The 19,908-nt window shown below is 47.5% G+C and overlaps 1 protein-coding gene and 1 long non-coding RNA gene across 5 annotated transcripts in view; one reads left to right on the top strand and one right to left on the bottom strand.

Annotated features, from left to right (window-relative positions):
- zeb2b (zinc finger E-box binding homeobox 2b) overlaps positions 1-19,908 on the bottom strand; it is a 107,596-nt gene that overhangs the window by 85,480 nt on the left and 2,208 nt on the right. For 2 of the 4 annotated variants that reach the window (XM_086148528.1, XM_086148530.1), the window contains exon 2: positions 19,849-19,908. This exon is cut by the window's right edge and continues 139 nt beyond it. In XM_086148528.1, coding sequence (XP_086004654.1) covers positions 19,849-19,908 — 60 coding nt within the window. The remainder of the gene's footprint in view (positions 1-19,848) is intronic. The other 2 variants (XM_086148527.1, XM_086148529.1) reach the window with 1 other exon arrangement.
- LOC147233565 (uncharacterized) lies at positions 405-19,803 on the top strand. Its single transcript, XR_015106292.1, has 2 exons — positions 405-723; positions 14,817-19,803. It is a non-coding gene; the product is annotated as an uncharacterized LOC147233565 (long non-coding RNA).

The following is a 19,908-nucleotide window of genomic DNA, read 5'->3' as shown; positions in this document are numbered from 1 at the left end:
TTTATGATATTTTAAAGTTTTATATCCGTTATTCTAATGACAGCGGCTGTAAACGGGTCATTTTTAAATCAGATCCAGGTTCCGGGAATGATCTTCCATCTGTGTCTCATGACCCCCATTTTGAAACCATGACTCATATTTAAAAAAAAAAAAATAGAATAACTTATTTATTCACTTATTTTGATCACTAAATCGTGTTTTCTGCTAACCTTATTCCACGATAAATGATAAAAGCTACAAGCTGGTAATAAACGCCGTCAGTTCAGTCCCTTCTCTGCTTTTTCCCTCTATTTTTGAATCGACTTTTTCTTTTCTTTTTAGCACGAGGCTTGACACGGTGCCGCCACGCCATTTCGGCCAAACTGACCAAAAAAAAAAAGAAAAGAAAAAAAAAAAAAGGGGGAATCCAGAGCGACAGATTGAGACAAAGAGAAGAAGATGAAGAAAATGAAGAAAAAGAAGGAGTGGATGATAGAGTCTCGGCTTGTGATAAACAACTTTTCAGACGAAACGGTATTGAACTTTTGCATCCCGCCGAAAAAAAAAAAAAAAAAAAAAAAATTATAAATAAATGAGAATCCTCTTTTTTTTTTTCATCTTGGGGGGGGTGGACGACCCGCGCGCACGTTTTTTTTTTTTTTTTTTTTTTTTTACGCCGACATTTGGCGGACCTGGCGAGGAAGAGAAGAACAATGGATGGAGGATGGAGAAATCCTGCGTGAGGTGACACACACACACACACACACACACACACACACAGAAAAAGAGAAAGCGAGAGAGCGAGGTTGCGAAGCGAAGGGATGAGCGCTGCCTTTAATGCCCATCTGGCCCTGGAGATGTAATAAAATTGACATATTGATTCCTTTGAATTTACGAATGCCTGTTTCATAAACTCCATTTCCAGAGCCGAGGCCTCTTTAGAGCCCCTGTCATTTTTCCCCCAAATGGATCAATTATGTGCCCACGTAATCCTGTTACCTGAGAAACCCGCGCATACTTCTCCCATTTGCGGCGCCTCACCGCGGGCCGCACACACTCCCATTATCCGCACATAAACAAACTTTTTTTTTTTTTTTCACCTCCCCTCCCCCCCTTTGTTTATATGTGCGCCTGCTGCTAATATTAGCGGTTGTTTCTCCGCCCCCTCCCGGTGTTGTCGCGGGAGTTTCTCCCGGAGGCTCTTTTTTTTTTTTTTTTTTTTTAACCCCATTCCCTCTCCTGGTTTGTTTTTTGAAGTCGTAGAAATCCCCCTCACCTCCGCAAACACGACATCCGCGCTTAAAAGACTCGCGAGCATAAACTCCGGCAGCCTTTTAAAATCCCTTTCAGACGGCCAGGTACGAGCCCATCGTCTCCGAACGCCGCTTTAAGTAATAAACGTGTTTGCGAGAGGTTTCCCTTCCATCTGCCGCAAGATAAACACCGCTCTGCGGTTCAGGTTAGCTTATTAGCCGCGGCGAGTTACATGAAAACTGTTATTTTCTTGCAACAAAGTGAGCTCGGAATTGGCCAAAATCAAAGGACGATCTGCCAGAGCGGCCGCGGCGTTCCAGGAAATTTCCCGAGAAAGAAGTGTCTCTTGTCTGAAACGAGCGGGAACCGTCACTCACAAATGTTGGACATCGACGGGCGGAATATTTACTTCTCACAGAGCGCGGGTTATATTTGCTTTGAATTCACCGTGTTTGCTGTCAGAATCGTTTATCTGCCGCTGTCAACGTGTCCCGGACCGGCGGCTTAACTCCCGGTAAACCACGGGCCCTCAGTTAAGGGGATTTGACTCGACGGGGGAAACTATTCTCTCCGACCTGCATCCGTCATCGCCGATCCGACCTGAACCTTCCAGAAAAACACCACTTTTTTTGGTCATATTTTTTCAAATAAATCATGGAATTATTATTATTTTTTGCCAAAAAAAAAACAAAAAAAAAAAAACAGATCTTTGGGATTAGATTTTATAAGTTTAAGATAAGATAAAGTTTATTGATCCCCATAGGGGAAATGCTTTTGTCACAACAGATATTTAAGTCTCAATATATATGAATATAAATCAGAGGCGATTATAAAAAGCAAGACATCCAACAAATAGCAGCAACATCAAGAATAAGAATGAAAAGAAGGAAAAAAAAAAAAACAGTAAGGATGAAAATAGACAACAACATAAATAGTGATAAATTTCCAAAATTAAAAAAAAAGGGAAATATCACCAATATCACAGCAAAAAAAAAAAAAAAAAATCTTAAATGTATTAAAAATTGAAAATAAAAAATAAAAAAAATAATACTGCAATGAGGTCAAATAAATTAAAAAAAAAAAGGTCATCATAATTTAAAATTCTGATTCAATTCACTCCCACTGAGCGAGAACACCTGATCTGCAACACCTACGGAGGCCTCCAAGGCTCGGTCAGTTCTGGCTGCATCTCGATAAGAGTGGAGGAAGGGGGGGGGTTCGGGGGCCCCAACGGACCCCGGGACCCGGTCTCGGCCGTCCCCGGCCCTGGAGCAACTAAGTGGAGACCGAGGGCTCCTCCTTGTCAGAGCGTTTAAAACACTAGGATCTATTGGAAACAGGTTGCGATACTCTCTCGGAAAACCGCTTGCCAACCTTTTAGCGGTCAATATTTATTAAATTCGACTTGTGAGAAAGAAATACATTCTGCCCATAACATCTTTCTTTCTTAAAACTCTGCCAAAAAAAAAAAAAAAAAAATCCTGAAAAGTTTAACTTCCTTGACATGAATCAGTTTTATTGAAAACAGAGGAGACAGATTTGGATTTTTTCTTTCTTTTTTTTTTTTTTGCATGCCATGGAGACGGAGAACCTACTCCTCTCTAGCTTGAGGGATTTCGCTCGTGACTTAATGTAAAAAAAAAAAAAAAAAAACGTCAGACTGAAAAGGGACGTTCTGGAGCGCGTCTCGCCGCCACCGAGGCGGAAACCGGTTGACAACCTGCAGGCTCTCTGACCCGTGATGGTGCCGCGGGACCGACCCGCCTCCCGAAACCCGGCCGGGGGAACGTCGGAGGCGGTTTTCGTGCGAGTAATAGCATAATCGCCGTCTACAAGTGGGCGGGAGGGGGGTCAAAGGGGCTGCGGGTGAAAACGTTGGGAGCGCGAGACGGGGCTGACAGCCTGTCAGCTGGAACGGAAATGTATGAAGAGCGACAGCGGACGCGAGATATCTATTTTACTATCTCACTTTGTTGTAAAAACCAGGAGAGAGTCAAGGACGGAGGGGCGGCAGAAAGAGAGAGAGAGAGAGAAATCAGTCGTCGATCTTATTTTCCACACTCCGGCGAGCTACAAGCGGCTCAGTTACACTACACTTGCACTGAACAATCGGTCCGGCGAAGGTTCACAAAAACGACGAAATACCTTGTCACTTACTGGCTGACCTGTGCAGCGGACTGACGCCGAGGGAAGAGGAGGAGGAGGAGGAAGAGCGGCTCGAGGCCGAAAAATAAAATGATCACTAAAGGTGATCTTTTTTTAATTCCCGCCCTTGGACGTGACGCTCCTGCAGGACTCCATCACTGCAGGTGTCCCGCCTTTCGGTCCTCCTCCGTTACGTAACTTCGGACTATTTATCATTTTCTTTTGCTTCCCGCGCACGATGTGCCCTAAGCTTTCCAGCTACTTTTTCCTGAACTTAAGGAATTTCCTGTTGTTTACATGGTATAGATAAAAAAGGCACTGTTTATTTAAGGTGTAGCCGCTCGCCTGGGCTCCGTCGGGATGTCATTACACACATTCTCTCTATTTCACTCTTCTTGGAGTTTTTCATTTATTCAGTTTCCCTTATGAATGCAATAAAAGCGATCTTAGCTCAAATGTAGTTTTTCGCTGAATGCTTGGCGGCTAAGCTAATGTGCTAATATGTCATTTGCACTTGTTTTCCCGGCAAATGTCTTTGTTTTGATGGCGGGAAAATTTCACTCTAAATAGGATGATCTTCCTTGACTTAAAAGAGAAGATCAGTTAATTTTTGGTTACTATTATTGTTATTTTTAGATTCCCAACCGAAGTAAATTGTCAAATTGAGCCTCCATCATTTGGTGTTTCTGCACATGTGTGTGCGTCAAGAGTGACCTCCCAGAAGGTCAGCGAAGTTTATGAGGTTAACGCATGTTCGGCGACTCCTCATAAACTCTTTTTTTTCTGTGTGTGTGTGTGTGTGTGTGTGTGTGTGTGTCCAAATCCACATTCTGGAAAAAAAAAGCCCCCTCGAGTCTAAGGATGAGAAAACTCTAACATTTGCAACAAACCAGCTTGGATGTCAAAGACGGCTTAGATGTCACACGGCGACCAGCAAAAGTTTGGCGAGCTTTGAGTCTGAGTGAGAGAGGCGATTGTTAAAAAGTGAAGAGGAGGAGGAGGGCGGGCGAGTGCCTGGCTTAACGGGCTGACAGGCGGCCGGGTTCTGCTCACTGGACTTAATCTAAAAGAAAAAGGCCGCGGTTATGATGTGAGGTCGACGGAGTATGTCTCAGCAAATTGGCTACCGCCCCCGACCCCAACCCCGACTCCGACTCCAAATCCGAAGCGCCGCCTTTCGTTTCTTCCTCTTCCCGACGCTCCGACCCCGTCGCCGAGGGATCCTAATGACCGACCGGTTCGCCCCCCTCCGCCGTCCTCGTCCCCACCTGTCCGATAACAACCCGCCACCGGCGACACGGCGGATAAATCCGGTGGAACGCCCGAGAGAAGCGCGTTTCAAGTGTTTTCGAGCGAGAAAAGTCAAATTAGAGAGATAAACAAGACGGATCGGTCGCCGGGGAGAGAGTCGTAGAGCCAATTTCGGGGGAACATGACGGAACGGTTTCGTCCGGTTCCAGCCCCGACATTTCAGCATCGCCAACTTTAATGACGGACAATGACAGGTAATTAGCAGGGGGAACGTTACGCCGAGCCTCCGGATCGGCGGTATCTGGGAAGTTTCTGGAAACTCTGAGCGGGACGGAGGACGGCGGCCAACATCCCGAGCGGCGGGGGACACACACACACACACACACACACACACACTCCGCTCTTTACAATTTTGGTCTTTTTTTTTTTTTTCTTCCTCCCAAGACTTCAATCGAATGATCGTCATCTGAAAACGTGCTTCTTTTCCACCGCGAGCCTCCTGCGCTTTCTCCCTCGCCTTCCGAGTGTTTCCCTGTTTGCGAAGACGGCCGTTAGATGTTATTATTTCGTCTGGAGTGTTTATTCTCGCACGCCGGTGTGTGTGTGTGTGTGTGTGTGTGTGTGTGTGTGTGGGGGCGCGAAAGACGAAGACGGAATACCAAATAGCGTCGATATTTTGCAAACAGCTTCACCTGCACGGCGGGGAAAGCGGGAACATGTGTGTTTTGGGGCGAACGGGCGGCTTACACACTCTCATACCGCTCACACACACACCTTTTTATAAATTACCTCATCAGTGAGTGAAATTAACACAGATTCTTGCAGGCAATTTCTCAATTTCCAATGCTAATTAGCTTTTTCTCTTTACTTTTAAATTCTGTAGCACCTGTTTAGGGGGAAGACATCCTAGGCAAGTGCAGGCGCATTTAATCACAATTTTAATTAACCATCCCCGTAGATGTGAAAGAGAAGCAATTATAATGCAGATGAATGATGATTTTCCCACATTAAATTGTTTTGTTTCTTCGTTATGTTGATTGCATAAATACCGGCGCCGCTCAATTTTTATCTACTGTAATTTTGTAATTGTTTCGAAGAAAAAAAAAAAAAAAAAAAAAAAAAAAAAAGGGGGGGGGGGGGGGGCGGCACAAAGGGGTTCGGATTGGAATAAGTTTGAGGAGTCCTTTCATTTAGTTAACCCGTTAATTACCGGAGCGGCTCGGAGAAGGATTTAAGTGCTTTCGTCGCCCTTAAAACAATGGCGGCCCCGGCATGCTTGTCAATCATCTTCAGGGATTGCCGGGGAGGGATTACCGGCTTCTTTTGACCTTAACAAACTATTTAACCAAATGAAAGTCATCCCATCTCCTCCGCGAGCTTAACTACCATTCGCAAATGAAAGCACAGATGGGTGCTACTGGGATGGACTCATAATCTTTATGCGCTCGTGAAAATATCATTGGTTTCGATGACGGCGCCTCCCGCCCCAACCACCAACACCCCGCCTTTATTGCCCCTTGTTCTCTCAAACTTCACTTTTATCTCGATGTCAGAGTGGCTGTCGCAGTAAAAAAAAAATAAATTAAAAAAAAAAAAAACAACAAAAAAAAAGAAGAAGAGAACAAAAAAAAAAAACAGTGGCGCCTTTTTTTTTTTTTTTTTTCTCCCTCCTCAAAACGCCAAAGCACCTTATTTGGATTTTATTGGGTTGGATTTTCCAGCATAAAACACATCACTTAGCTTCACCAGTCTGGGGCTTTTTTTTTTTTCAAGTTTTATTCCAAACCCAACCACGTTGGACAAACCGGGAATCGCGTAATTTAAGCTCCTGCAGGCCCTTTTTTTTTTTTTTTTTTTTTTTTTTGGGCAGAAATCTTCAGTCAAGATCGATCAGATCGGATATGGAAACAGTAACGGCGTTGTTTTGTTCCCCCTGATTGAAAAATCACTGCGAAGCGCTCGCTATAGGGCAGCGAAAAACTCCCAGAATCCTCCCGTGTTCTCTCTTCCGCCTTTAGCCAACCCCCCAACAACACACATTCTCTAATCCCACTGAGCGCTGCTTTCAGTTTGCCCAAAGACCATGCAGGGGAACTCCAACCGTCCAGACACACACACACACACATTTCATGCCGGGTCTAAAACCACCAACACTAGCGCAGTTTGGAGTTTTCAATCAAAGTTGAATCAGTTGAGTTTCATTTATCAATTACGACCAGATGGAAATTTCTAAACGACATTAGCGAAACTTGAAATGTAGCAAACAAGAGCCGCAAAAAAAACAACAACTTCATAACGGCTCCAAAAATGAGAATTTGACACATAAGAAAGCAGAAGCCCCTTAAATCGTCCCGAGGTGCATCTAACGGGGAAGAAGCCCCTCTTTTGAATATTAGCGGCGATTGGTTGGAGGTAAACAGAGCATTAAATCCTGCAAAACTGTGGCAAGGCCAATACGGGCGCGGGACAATGGCTTGGCCCGGCATCTCCCAGCCTTTGTTCTCGGCTTAACAAAACTCTGCCGTCACACCGTTTTTACCTCAATGCTGCCCTGTCGAAACGGCCATCAGCCCATCAGAGCACATGCAAAGCTGAGGACGGGGAGGGAGGACGGGGAGAAGGGGGGGGGACGGGGACGGGACGGGTGGAAGATGGGATGGTGCAAAGAAAAAAAAAAAAAAAGAAATATTTTCCACAACAAGTATCCTTGAAGGGGGCGGCGGCGGTTGGTGTGTTGGTGCAGGGGAAGTCCGGTCACGGCAAAATAAAAAGCCGTACTTTCGTTCTTATTTTGCGGGAAGCACAAAAACCTCTCTTTTTAAACATCTGGAGCAAAAAGCCAACCCTCGCAAGTCGGGGAGTTTCATTAATACACAACTAACAAACCCTAAACACACCAAGCACCTATTACACACACCAGTGGGAGGGATTCTAAACACTTGTGGCTTTTGCACTGAAGTCACACACACGCACACACACACACGCATACACAGACATGTGTGCTGTGTGTGTATTCTGAACACACTTTCAGCACAAATAAGGGATTTTTTTTTTTCTCCTTCAAATCCCCTACACTAAAAAAAAAAAAAAAAATCAAAGAAGACATTAACGTTAGAAAAAAACAACGTGCTAAATCTGGTTTCTTCTTCTTCTTCCTCTTAAACGACCTCGAACGTGCGCGGCGTCGATTTTGGTTCCTGGGTTTTTACGACGTAAAGCGCGAGGCGTCGGGTTTGACACACCGAGGAGCGTCGACGGCTTCAGAGACGTGGCTTCAGGAGCGACTGCCAGCGTTTAAGGAGTCAGAAAAGAAGAAAAAAAAAAATTGTAAAAAGAATATATGGCAGCTGAAAGGGTGGGAGGGTGGGGGGGATTTTTCTTTTTTTTTTTTTTTCTCCCCTTTTTTCTCTTTTTTTTTTTTTTTTTTTTTCTGTGACGTGGCGGCGACAGAACTGGAGCAGCGAGATTCGCTAAAATGTTCATCAAAACGTCCTTATCTGCTTCTCTTTGGGGGCCAAGGGGAGGTTTCGGTGGGGGGAGGAGGAATAAAAATTAAGAAAAAGGCAACGTTAGTATGAGCTGTCGATCAAACCGATCGTTTCGTTACGCATCTTATTTAAATATGACGTGTTTGTGTTCATATTTGTGCAAAATGACGCATCTCAGCTAACATTAAATCAGCTGATGAGGCCCTCCAATACAGCCAGGTGAACAGATTGTTATAAATTAAAAAAAAAAATGGATTTATAAGCCAGCAGCGGCCCCAGATAGCACTTTAAAATCAGTGATTTTTCTAAAATTCATTCAAAACCATGTAATGTCCCGACTTCGGAGCGGGACGGAACTCGGGAAAGATCAAAAATACTATTTCAATTCAAACCCAGAGCCGGATCGACGGTGGAACAGCGAGAAGAAACAGATCACATGTCACACACGCGTAAAATATTGATCGGTGAAGATCCCGTGTCGGCTCGCGTGACCCGATTAGTCCCGTATCAACCGATCAAACAGCAACCGGGTGGCAAAAAAAAAAAAAAAAAAAATGCTATTGTGACTCAAAACAGCAGCTTCAGCTCTTTTTACCCCAACTCAGAATTAATATTCATGACAGTTATCTGATATGTTATGACCGCCCAACAAAAACACACATATAGATATACTGCTCAAAAAAATAAAGGGAACACTTGAACAACACAATGTAACTCCAAGTCAATCACACTTGTGTGAAATCATAGTGTCCACTCAGGAAGCAACACAGATTCATTTGGACTTGTTTTAAGGACATTACATCAAAGTTGGATCAGCCTGGAGTTTGTTTTTACACTTTAATTTTGAGTGTGATTCCTAATCCAGACCTCCATGGGTTGATACAATTGATTTCCATTGATCATTTTTGTGTGATTTTGTTGTCAGCACATTCAACTGTGTAAAGAGCAAAGTATTTCATAAGAATATTTCATTCATTTAGATCTAGGATGTGTTTTTTAAGTGTTCCCTTTATTTTTTTGAGCAGCGTATATAAAAGAACCCCGGCGCGGCGGCTTTTCCGATACCCGCGGAAAAAAACTTTGTTTCATCAAACACAGCGGGAGGCGGGAGGAACCTCGGACCGCAGGTAGCGGGAGAGCGTTACATCAGCAGCCGTCCACCTCGTGTTGATTTTAAACCGACTTATAAGCAATTAGCACCAAAACATGACCTTACATTCTTGGATGGAGCTCAAGGTTTTCCCCTCCCTCGCTCACTCGCTCGCTCGCTCGCTCGCTCCCGCCCCCGGGTTCTGGCCTGCCAATTCCTTACGTGAAGCTTGAATGGGCCTGATTTGATGCAAACTACCTCTCGGAGGAGGAGGGGGGGGGGATGAGCGCTCGCGTCGAGTCGATTTCGCACCAAGTAGGTAACCAGGTAGTGACATTTTTATTTTTTTCTGAAAGGAATGGTGAATTTAAATTTAAAAAAAAAAATAGTTTGTGGATATCGGGGGGTGGGGGGGGGGTCTCCTCGCTTCACCTCACCTCCCTCTGCTCATCGCCTCGTGCTAACTGTCAACGCAAGTACTAATTGCAGATGTGCCAGTCTGCCATCATAATAAAATCAGAGGCAGGGCGGACATTAAGCATGGCTGGCTCATTTGTGCGACTGCTGAAAAGGTAGCATAAATGAATATTTCATTACCTTAATTACTAAGGAATACTCCTTTCCGCCAGTCGTGGAATGAGTGTTGCTGTAACTAATTATGAAAAGTAATAACATTAGGGATACCGTGATTGCCAGTTTATAAGGCGGCGTCTGCTCGCTGTTGGGGGAAACATGCAGCGAAGAGGCGGAAGGGAAAGGAGGAAGGAAGGGCTTGATCGGGGTAAAAAAAAAAAAAAAAAAAAACAAAAAGCGCCGTTTGCGGGGGATGAGTTGATTATTTACCCGGCGACGCTTGCGTAAATTGCAAAAGTGGCGGTTTTAACAGGTACCGAGAGGCTGAAAGGGTTCATGACTGACAGCTCTCTCAGAGATTTCCGGCCTCCCGTGAGTGCACGTGGGTGCCGGCGCGTACCTGCGGCGGCGGCGGCGGCGAGCTATTTGATAAATCCTTTCTCACCGCGCCGCCTTCAAGTACCTGCGCGGCCGCGAGCTACATATTTGCATCGCCCCGTCATCTCTCTTTCATGTCAGACGCCGCGGCTCGATACCTTTGTCCGTTATTCACCTCTGCAGCCGGCGGGCACGTCCCATGCCCGGGCGTAATGTATGACCACTGATAAGGTCGTCGGCGTCGGCGGCGGCGGCGGCGGGGGAGGAGAGCGCAAAGAGGCCGAGTACAAGGTCTGCTTTGATGGCCACGCTAATTCCAATACCCCTAAGTAGTAAGAATAACAAAGTGGAGGGGAATTTATCTCAGGAATGCCGGAGCAAGACGGCCGGGCGATAAGGAAGTAGCTTCCCTTGGGTGTGGGAGAAGTAATTAGAGTGGGCCGGCTGGTTAGATGACTGACTGGCCGGCCGGTGCAAAGATGGAGGCAGAGGCGGGCGGTTTCTCCGGGGGTCGCGCCAAACGGCAGAAAGTTTCCCGGCGAAATCAATGATTGATGTCGCTTTTTTGAGGAAACCGGCTCGGCGGATTTAAAGTTTTATAACGCAGACGTGAAAAAAGGTTGCAAAGGAAGGATGTTAAAAATGACCGTTGAGTCATCCGGGCTTAAGTTAACCGGAGACGCGCCGCGACTCGGTGAGTCACGAGGCCGCGGTCGGGGCTGGAGACTCCATATCTGACCCGATCTTGTCCCGGAGGGTTTCTGGGTCAGGAAATACCCGTCATACCCTCTCGCCGCCTGGCCTCCTCTCAAGCGATCTGGTCCGAATCGTAGCTATGACCAAATTCGGCCCCGACTCACATCTGTGTGTGTGTGTGTGTGTGTGTGTGTGTTTTGGCCGGAGCGACCAGGAATCAATCGCGAATTAAAACGACGAAAGCTGCCGATCTATCGCTTCAAAATAGCGACGTCCGGCCCGGAAAAAAAAAAACGTTTTTTTCCGATCTTCCCGACCCGCGAGCCCCGAAATTGTTTAATTTCCTTTTTTTTTTTTTTTTTTTCATGCATGAAACACACCGAAATCCCCCCCCGCTTGACCACCTCGCCCCAAAAAAACGTAAAAACCCGGAACAGATCCGGCGGTAGCCCGGATCCCCGCTCGCCCCGGCTGTCAGAAAGGCAGAGGACAGGCCTGTCGGTGTGATTATCCCCCGCGCTACCTGAGGAGGTGTTTGTTTGACATTCGCGTTTGACAGCGACGGGACACGAGGCGTTCCGGGGGGGGGGGGGACGGCGATGGCGGTGGCGGCGGCGGCGGCGCTCCAGTCAGAACCCATTAACACGTGAATTCACCTCTCAGAGTTTTTTAACACGGTCGACTTTGCTACACATGTCCACCGACTGCACTGCGGATGACATTTAAAGGGGCAGATGTGCCCCCCCCCCGACCCCCCCGACCCCCCCAACCCCCGCCATCCGTCTCTCCTTGACTCACTTTAGCCAGAGGTTAAATGTATGTTTGAATAACAAGGGGAGGAGGAGGTCGAGGAGGACGAGGGGGGGTTACATGTAATTTCTGACCATTTCCTCTTTTCGCCGCAACCTCCGGTTAGGAAGGTGCTTGATCAACTCTGGAGATGAAAGCGGGTGAAATTTGTGCAGCCGCAAAATGACCTAATTTTGTTAATCTCACTTGGCAATCAGCTGCAATTAAATTGAGATAACGCATCTGAATGCTACGTGAGAGCACAAATGAAAGCCCTCGTTAGAAAAAAAAAAAAAAAAAAAACGGAGGAGGGCGTGGGGGGGTGGCGGCGGGGGTGCACTTAGGTGGCACGGAAGCAGGGCACCTTCTGAATAATGAACCAAAAGCGAAAAAAAAGCGAGACGCGGTTCAAATAGCATGCTCTACGACGCCGCGCTAAAGGTGCGATTCTGCCGGAAAAAAAAAAAAAAAAAAAGGCCCGGGCGTTCCCAGATGTCACCGCGCCTTAATCAACCGATCTGTTATCGATTGTTCCACGCGGCCGCGACCTTGCCAGAAGAGCTCTTCCACCCGACAATCAAAACCTACATCAAACAGCGAGTGTGTTTCCTTAAAAAAAAAAAAAAAAAAAAAAAAAAAACAAGCAGCGAGCGGCTGCTTTAGACACTTGTCTGCGTGAAAAAACAACAAAAAAAAACCCCTAATAAGTCACACAGCAATTCCAGACGATCCTTTCCATTTCATCCGGACCCCCCCCCCCCCCCGCATTTCCACCCTCCGTCGCTCCGCTAAGACCGAAAACGCCGCGGAAATAGATCCGACTTGACGGGTCGCTCCCTGTCGCCATCGATATCGCGTCCGGAGGTGCCACGGAAGGGGGAAAAAAAAAAAAAAAAAAACACGCGCTGGAAAGGCGTGAAAGTAAATCTGCACGCGGCGAGAAGGTGGCGGATGGTGGCGTGGAGGTCGGCGGCGACCTCGTGGGTCCGTCGGGCACAAACGTCTCATTGTTTCGGATGAAAAAGACCCCTTTTTTTTTCTTCTTTCTTTCCCCATCCCTCCATCCTCCGCCCGCCGCCATTTTTAATTACAAGCTCCAAATGTCGGTGTACACCTGCTCCGCAACCTGTCGTCCGCAGCGCCGCCGGACCCCCCCGGCCCTCGCAACAAAAAAAAAAAAAAAAAAAAATCGTGGAGAAAGTCGGCGCGTGGAGAATGTGGAGAATCACGGGCGAGACGCGGCGCGGCGGACGGCGAATAAGTGGAAACAGCAGGACGAGACGGAACGGATGGGCCAAATAAAGACTTTCACTTGAGAAAGACTCAAATGAGGCATGATATTTCAAAAATGCGTTTTTCCTCCCACGCGATGCATAAAACATGGCGGCTTACGGAAGAGGGAGTGTACGCACGTAAATGAAAAGTCCAAATGCATGCGATTATTTGCCGGACCAGTGAAGTTTCAATTTCTGTGTTTGCATTTTTTTTTTGTCAAAATCACAAAGAGGGAACAGAGAAAACAAGCAGAGGAGGGAGAGGGAAAAAAAAAAAAGGAAAAGGAAGAAGCGCGAAGGCATGAAATAAAGTCAGGGGAAGCAGGAGGAAAAACATCTGATTGTTTTCGAACTCCGACGGTGTGTCCGGTCGAGACACACACACACACACACACACACGCGCGCTCTGACTCGTCACCTTTTTCGCCCCCCCCCCCCCCTCCGGTTTCTCAGCGGTGACGCAGCGATCTTCACTTCAAACATTAAATCTCCAAAGCATCCTTATCGCCGTGGTTTCAAGCGGCTAAAAAAGATGAGCAAAACCTGATTTTCTCAGGCAATTCCTGGCGGGGCCACCGAGCAGAGGTTCAGCAACAGTTCAGCCGCCGTGCAGTCGAAAGCTCGGGATTTTTTTTTTATTTTATTTTTTTATTCATTTTCACCACCGCCTGCGATTTTATGACGCATATACAAATGCAAAAAAAAAAAATGAAGGCCAAAAGCGCGCGGGTGATGCCAGAACGCCGCCCGTGTCACTACATCCATCGTTATTGCCGTTTAAACATAAAGGGAAGTCACAGGAGCGGAGTTTGGCTCGCTATTGGCTGATTCATGCCTGGGTGTTAGTCAGGCAACGGATCCCGGCAGCCACCACTCTCGCTTTCATCGCTTTTGGCAGTGGCTCCTCGCGTGCACGTGCGCGCGCATACGGCGTAACGACCGCGGCGTGGCCTTTTTTCAAAAACCGATACGTCCACTCGGGAACGAAGCGCGGGGCCTTAAAATATACAGAAACGAACGTGACGCGCAAAGAGTTAAACCCCCCCCCGCCCTTCCCCTTCGCGCAACTTCTCCAAAGCACGGGTTCATATCATGGCTGCCTCGGTAAGGCTTTATCCCGAACCTCTCGGAACAAAAGGCCCCTTTTGCAAACAGACTCCTTCTACCCCCCCCTTAGTGTCCAAAGGTGTTTGCCGAAGTAAATCTGCCTAAATCCTGTGCAGCTCGGCCAGGGGAAGGAGGGAGGGAAGGTGTACCGATAATCCTTCTTCTTAACCAAAAGAGAAAGAAAAGTTCTGGGGTGAGGAAAAGAAAAGAGAAACTGGAATCCATATCACATGATGCCATTTAAAGAGCCGCCCCCTCCCTCCTTCCTTCCTTCTCTCTCTCATCCCCCCCACCACCACCACCACCACCACCACCATCTTTGCTTAAGATTTGCATACATCCAGGCCGGGAATCGGGACGATAAAGGTGCTTGACGTCGGATGATTATTTTCCGTGGAAGTAAAAGGGGCGTGGAGGTGTGTGTGTGTGAAAAACGGGAGTTCGCGGCCGCACCTTTTAAAAAAAAAGGAGCATCCCGGAGACACCTGACTCTCCTGCCGTTCTCCATCTCCTTCCTCTTCTTCTTCTTCTTCTTAAGTGCGAGTGGCCACGAATAGTGCGGGCATGCCATCTCGTAACACTATCCGTCTGTCAGGAGGGGCCCGGTCCCCGCTAGAGTAGGGAGGCTATAAAAGGCTTGTAACCAGGGGACGACCAACAAACAACCACAAACACCCTAGTTATTTCTCTCCAACACCCACCCACCCCTTTTCTGCCTTCCTCTTTTTTTTTTTTTTTTTCCTCCTCTCCTTTTTTTTTTTCTCTCTCTCCTCGCCCCCCTTTTCATCTCAGGCCCTTTTCTGATGCTGAATGCAAATGTGTAGCCCTGCTGCTGGCGGCGAAAGGGGCTGAATTGTGATTAAGAGGGAGAAGAAGAAGAAGAAGAAGAAGAAGAAGAAGAAGAGGAGCTCCTTTCTTTGTTCTCCCCCCGGGGGATGTTTACCAGGAGAGACATGGCGGATCAGATATGAAAGGCATTCAGGTCAGCATTGATGTGAGCGAAAGTGAAATCGTACCTAAGGCATTCCAAAGACCCGCAGTGTCAGGGGTCCGGGCTCGCGGTGCCTCTGCGAGTGTGTGTTCTCTGGCCGCCAGGCGAAGAAGTAAAAAAAAAATAAATAAAAATAAATAAAAAATAAATAAAATTCATCTTGGTGCGAGCAGGGCGGTCGAGGGAGGAAGAATAAAAAAATAATAATAATTAAAAATACAGGAGGACGTGTGTCAAAAAGCGCCTTTTTTTTTTTTTTTTTGGTGGAAGTAGAGAAGGGATGGATAAAAGTTTTCTGTCCAGTGTCCAGGATGTTGAAGCTGAGATGATCATTACGTTTTTTGTTTTTTTTTCACTCTGCATGTGTGTGTGTGTGTGTGTGTGTGTGTGTGTGTGTGGGTGGGTGGGTGTGGGGGGGGGGGGGCACAGCCACAAGCCATGCTATTTGCTTTTATCTGCGTTATCAAAGCGTGAAAAAAAAAAAAAAAAAAAAAAAAGCCACGCATGTGTTGTGTTGTGGTGTGTGTGTGTGTGTGTGCGGATGCTGCTGCTGAACTACATTCCTGATTTAATTCCTTGTGGAAAGCACATATTAGAGGATGTGTTGAATAACACATTTTTTTTTTTTTTTCTTATGAACATCTCACACACCGGCCAGGAAGGAAGAACCACAACCCGTTTTCGACGAAACGGGCGCCGCGGTAAAAGTTCAACGCGCCGAACCGTCTCAATCGGGGAGGTCCGATCATTTGATGTGCTCCACTATCTACACTTGACTCGCACACTTGGAGCAGATGGATATATTTAGCTTGTGACGGCTGCAGCCGAGGGAGAGAGACGGCGTGAAAAAAAAAAAAAAAAAGAAAGGGAAAAAAAAAAAAAAAAAAAAAAGAAACGATGTCACGCACCCCCTCCTTCCCCCCTTACCGAATCTACCCACCCCCTTAAAATAATAATAAAAAAAATTTAAAAAAGGCCCTTTCCTCGGTGTGACGGGGCAAACACGCCGCCTGCATTCGCTTCCCGTTTAGAAAAACATCCCCCAGTAAGATTCATCTCATCCCTTCTTGTAATTATTTCACGCGCTCAAACAAAATAATCCCTCATTTCCTCTCCGTGCTGCAAAAATACCACTCTCTCTCTCTCTCTCTCTGCAGAGAGGAAGAAGAAGAAGAAGAGGAAGAAGAAGAAAAGCCATCAGGAGTGTCTGCAACCCTTATGGGAATGGCAGCGGAGAATGGCGCGGTGGACAAACCCCCCGCCATTATTGACGGTATAAACATGTAAATGAAACACATTACCGCTGACAATCAATTGTCCGCGAGCGCCCTGCGAAACCTTCCCCTTTTTACCCTCCTGTGCCCCCCCCCCAGCCACCGCCGCCCCCATCCCCCGCACAGTGACGATGGCAAAATGCCCCTACCTTAAAGGGTGTGTGTGTGTGTGTGTGTGTGTGTGTGTGTGTGTGCCGAGGGGGTTGTAGGGGTAAAGGGATGGACGGGACATGTGGAAAGAGGAAGAAAGGGAGCACCTTGTCTTAATCCCCCCCCCCGACCGCCCCCCAACACACACACACACACACACACACACACACACCTCCCCCCGCCGCCTCCCTATTATCTACTGTGGGAGCAGCAAACACAACTTAAAAAAAAAAAAAGGCAGAGCAATAATAGAGATGGACAAATTGTTTAGACTGGCAGAAATCTGGCATTGTCTGGGGCTGAATGCAAGGCTACCCCCTCCAACACACACACACACACACACACACACACACACACACACACCCCTGTTTTCTTTATGTTTTCTTTTTTTTTTTTTTTTTGCAGAATCTGTGATAGTCTTAATAACCACATTCAGACTTCTGTATCAAACCCCAGCAGACGGATGGTGGGGGGGGGGGGGGGGGGCACAAAGCAGGGAGATTGGACTTTCTTTCTCTCCGCCTCAGATTATGTAATCAGCGCGTTTCCGAGGGTATGTCCCCGACACTCAAATGTCAGCTAGGTTACAAGAAAAAAAAAAAAGGGAAAAATAAAATGAGGAATGATTCAGAGGCGAAATGTCTGAATTTGCAGAAACGCGTTGAAAACATCTGCACTTCCTCTTCCTCCGACGGACGCAGAAACCGTCGAATCAAAACACACGATTGCGACACGCTTCTTTTTTTTTTTTTCCTTCTTCTTCGATTCCGACGAGGGCCCCGCCATCGCGCTCGAGCGGTAAGAAAATAAGGACAGGTGTGCGCTCGCAGCTGGATGTGACACCACCTGCCGAGGGCCCGAAAACTCCCGAACGCCGAGATCGAGTTTCACACCGCGAGAGCGGGAGAAGCCTTTCCTTTTTTTTTTTTTCTCAAGGCTCGGTAATTTCTCTTCCGTTTTTTTTTTTTTTTTTCGCTGCTGCGGACGCAGGAGGGTCGGACGAAGAGGGAATCGGTGATGAACTGTGGTTAAATACCAGATGACAGAGCGGCCAGCGCGGGAGTGGAGCTACTGTGTAGCACCTCCAACCCCTGAAGGCCAACAGTCATCTGGATGAGAATGTCATCGGCGGGGCGACGTAGCCAGCAAATGCCTCATTAATACTAATTGGCACAAACGCCTCTTTCGTTCGGAGGGGAATAATCTAAATCTGAAAGGGGTTGCTTTCAAAAAAAAATAAAATAATAAAAAAAAAAAATCTTGCAGACGCTCTTGCGTTTTATAAAATTAGCTGCACAAGAGTGTGTGTTTGTGTTTTTTTTTTTTTTTTTTTTTTAAATCAGCCAATAGGGGTGAAGGGGTGGAGGAGGAGGGGGGGGGGGGGGGTCCGCTCGCGCCTGTTTTTCTTTCACGATGGGGGTTGCTTTTTTTTTTTTTTTTTTTTTTTTTTTTTTTTTGACGGCGAAGTGCCTCCGGAGGAGTGTATCGGAGCGAGCGCCTCGCCTCGCCTCGCCTCGCCTCGCCTCGCCCCTGCCCCGCCACTCGTCCGCAGAGCCAGGCAGGAAGAGGACAGAGAGACACAGGCGGGGAGACGGAGGAGAGCGGCCAAGCCTCAATAAGCCTCTGCATTCCCAGGGGGGAGGACTGAGGGGGAAGGGGGGGAGGAGGGAAGGGGAGGGAAGGGAAAGGGGGGGTCATCAGACAGAGCTTATCCCAGAAAAAAAAAAAAAAAGAGGAGTGAGGGGTGGGAGGTGGAAGAGGGGGGGGACTTGCATTGCATCTTCTCCCTTTTTTTTTTTTTTTTTTTTTTCTTCTCTCCCCCTCCCTTCTATTAAATCTGTTCTTTATTAAAAGTATCCGGGATGAAAGAAAGAGATAAAAATATTGTTTCCGCGCTCCGCGCCCGAGCCAGACGCCTCTCCTCGGCTTCCGGGGTGGGAATATCGCGTCTAACCTCCACGATGTTTTGATCAAAATCCCGGTGTTTTTCGGTTAAAAAAAAAAAGACAAACTCCTCTGCAAAAACAGGTGGCCGCCGCTAAACATCCCGCCGCCTCCTGAAAAAACGTACGCAATTCCATAATTACCATTTTCATCCTCTTTTTTTTTTTCTTTTCTTTTTTACACCCCCCCCCCCCCAATCCCGCTCCTTGATGCTGCAAACGATGAAGGAGATCTCCAGCTGCTATTTAGCGTGGAGCAAAATGCCAGTCTGCTATCGATTGAGCCGGATCAATAAATGAAATCTGATCCGGATAAATAACCCGCGCGGGCCGGGATTAAATAACAAATAAAATAAAATAAAATAAAGCCGTCGTAGGGGAAAGCAAACACAAGCCTCGATTATTTCACACACACACACACACACACACACGCTGCTCGTAGTGAGCCTATATGGAATAATCAGGAATAACGGGGCCAGGAAATGTCACTGCAGATTTGCCTCTTGTGGGAAAGAGTGCAGTCGAATGGAGAAAGAAAAGCAACAAATCTCCACCTCCGGCTTCGGCCCCGGACCCAATTAGGCCCCAGCATTTATCGGACATGTCATCCTTTTTAAAAAAGAAAAGGATGGCTCCACCACGCCGAGCAAAAAAAGAAGCTGAGAGAAGCAGCAGCTGCAACAGCAGCAGCAGCAACAGCAGCAGCAGCGGAGTGCCACCTCCCGTGGATGATTCCACGCACGGAAGACCACTTGGACACACACAGAAAGGCCCCGGATGTGGAGGCAGAGAGGGGGAAGGCGGGCTGGAGTGCGTGGACTTTTTTTTTTTTTTTTTTTTTTACATTGTTGTGGCTGTTTTTAAGCCCGTGCACGAAGCTCTGATAACACACACCCACAACACACACACATACTAACAACCCCCCCCCCCACTTTAACGGGCACGCATGGCGGATCTGTGTACCGGCGAGGAAGCACTATGTGTGTGTGTGTGTGTGTGTGTGTGTGTGCGTGGGGGGGTTAAACGCGCCCAACTTTCAAACATCCACAAGTCGCCCCCTCCTTCTCCTCGTGAGAGTGCCCACGGACACCCCTCACGTGTCACACACACACACATACACACACACACACACACGGCAATAAATACTGGTTTATCAAGAGTCCGCGTGGACCGTTTGCAACCCTCCCCCCACCCCCGTCCGGATAACGGTCCCTTTTCTCTCTGCGTGAAGGGGACAGGCGGCAGGGGTGTGTGTGTGGGGTGTGGAGTGGCGTGGGGTAGGTGGAGGGGGACGCGCACCAGCCGTGGATCCACACGCACCACCACCACCACTAACCGCGGCTAGAACCTTCACACCCACACTTCCATACAGAAAGACAACCCCCCCACACACACACCCACCCCACGCCCCACACTCCCCACCCCCCTCCCTGCAACATCACCACTTCCACGCGTGTTTTTCTTACCGTTTTTCCGTCTCGGGTTGGCTTGTTTTCGCCTCTTACACCTGGGGCCATCCGCCATGA

The sequence above is a fragment of the Fistularia commersonii genome, chromosome 6 (assembly GCF_037954325.1).
Source record: "Fistularia commersonii isolate RoL2024-O1a breed Wild chromosome 6, RoL_Fcom_v1.0, whole genome shotgun sequence".
NCBI classification, from domain to species: Eukaryota; Metazoa; Chordata; class Actinopteri; order Syngnathiformes; family Fistulariidae; genus Fistularia; species Fistularia commersonii.
The sequence above is the reverse complement of the archived record's forward strand: the minus strand, read 5'-3'. Positions and strand labels throughout refer to the sequence as shown.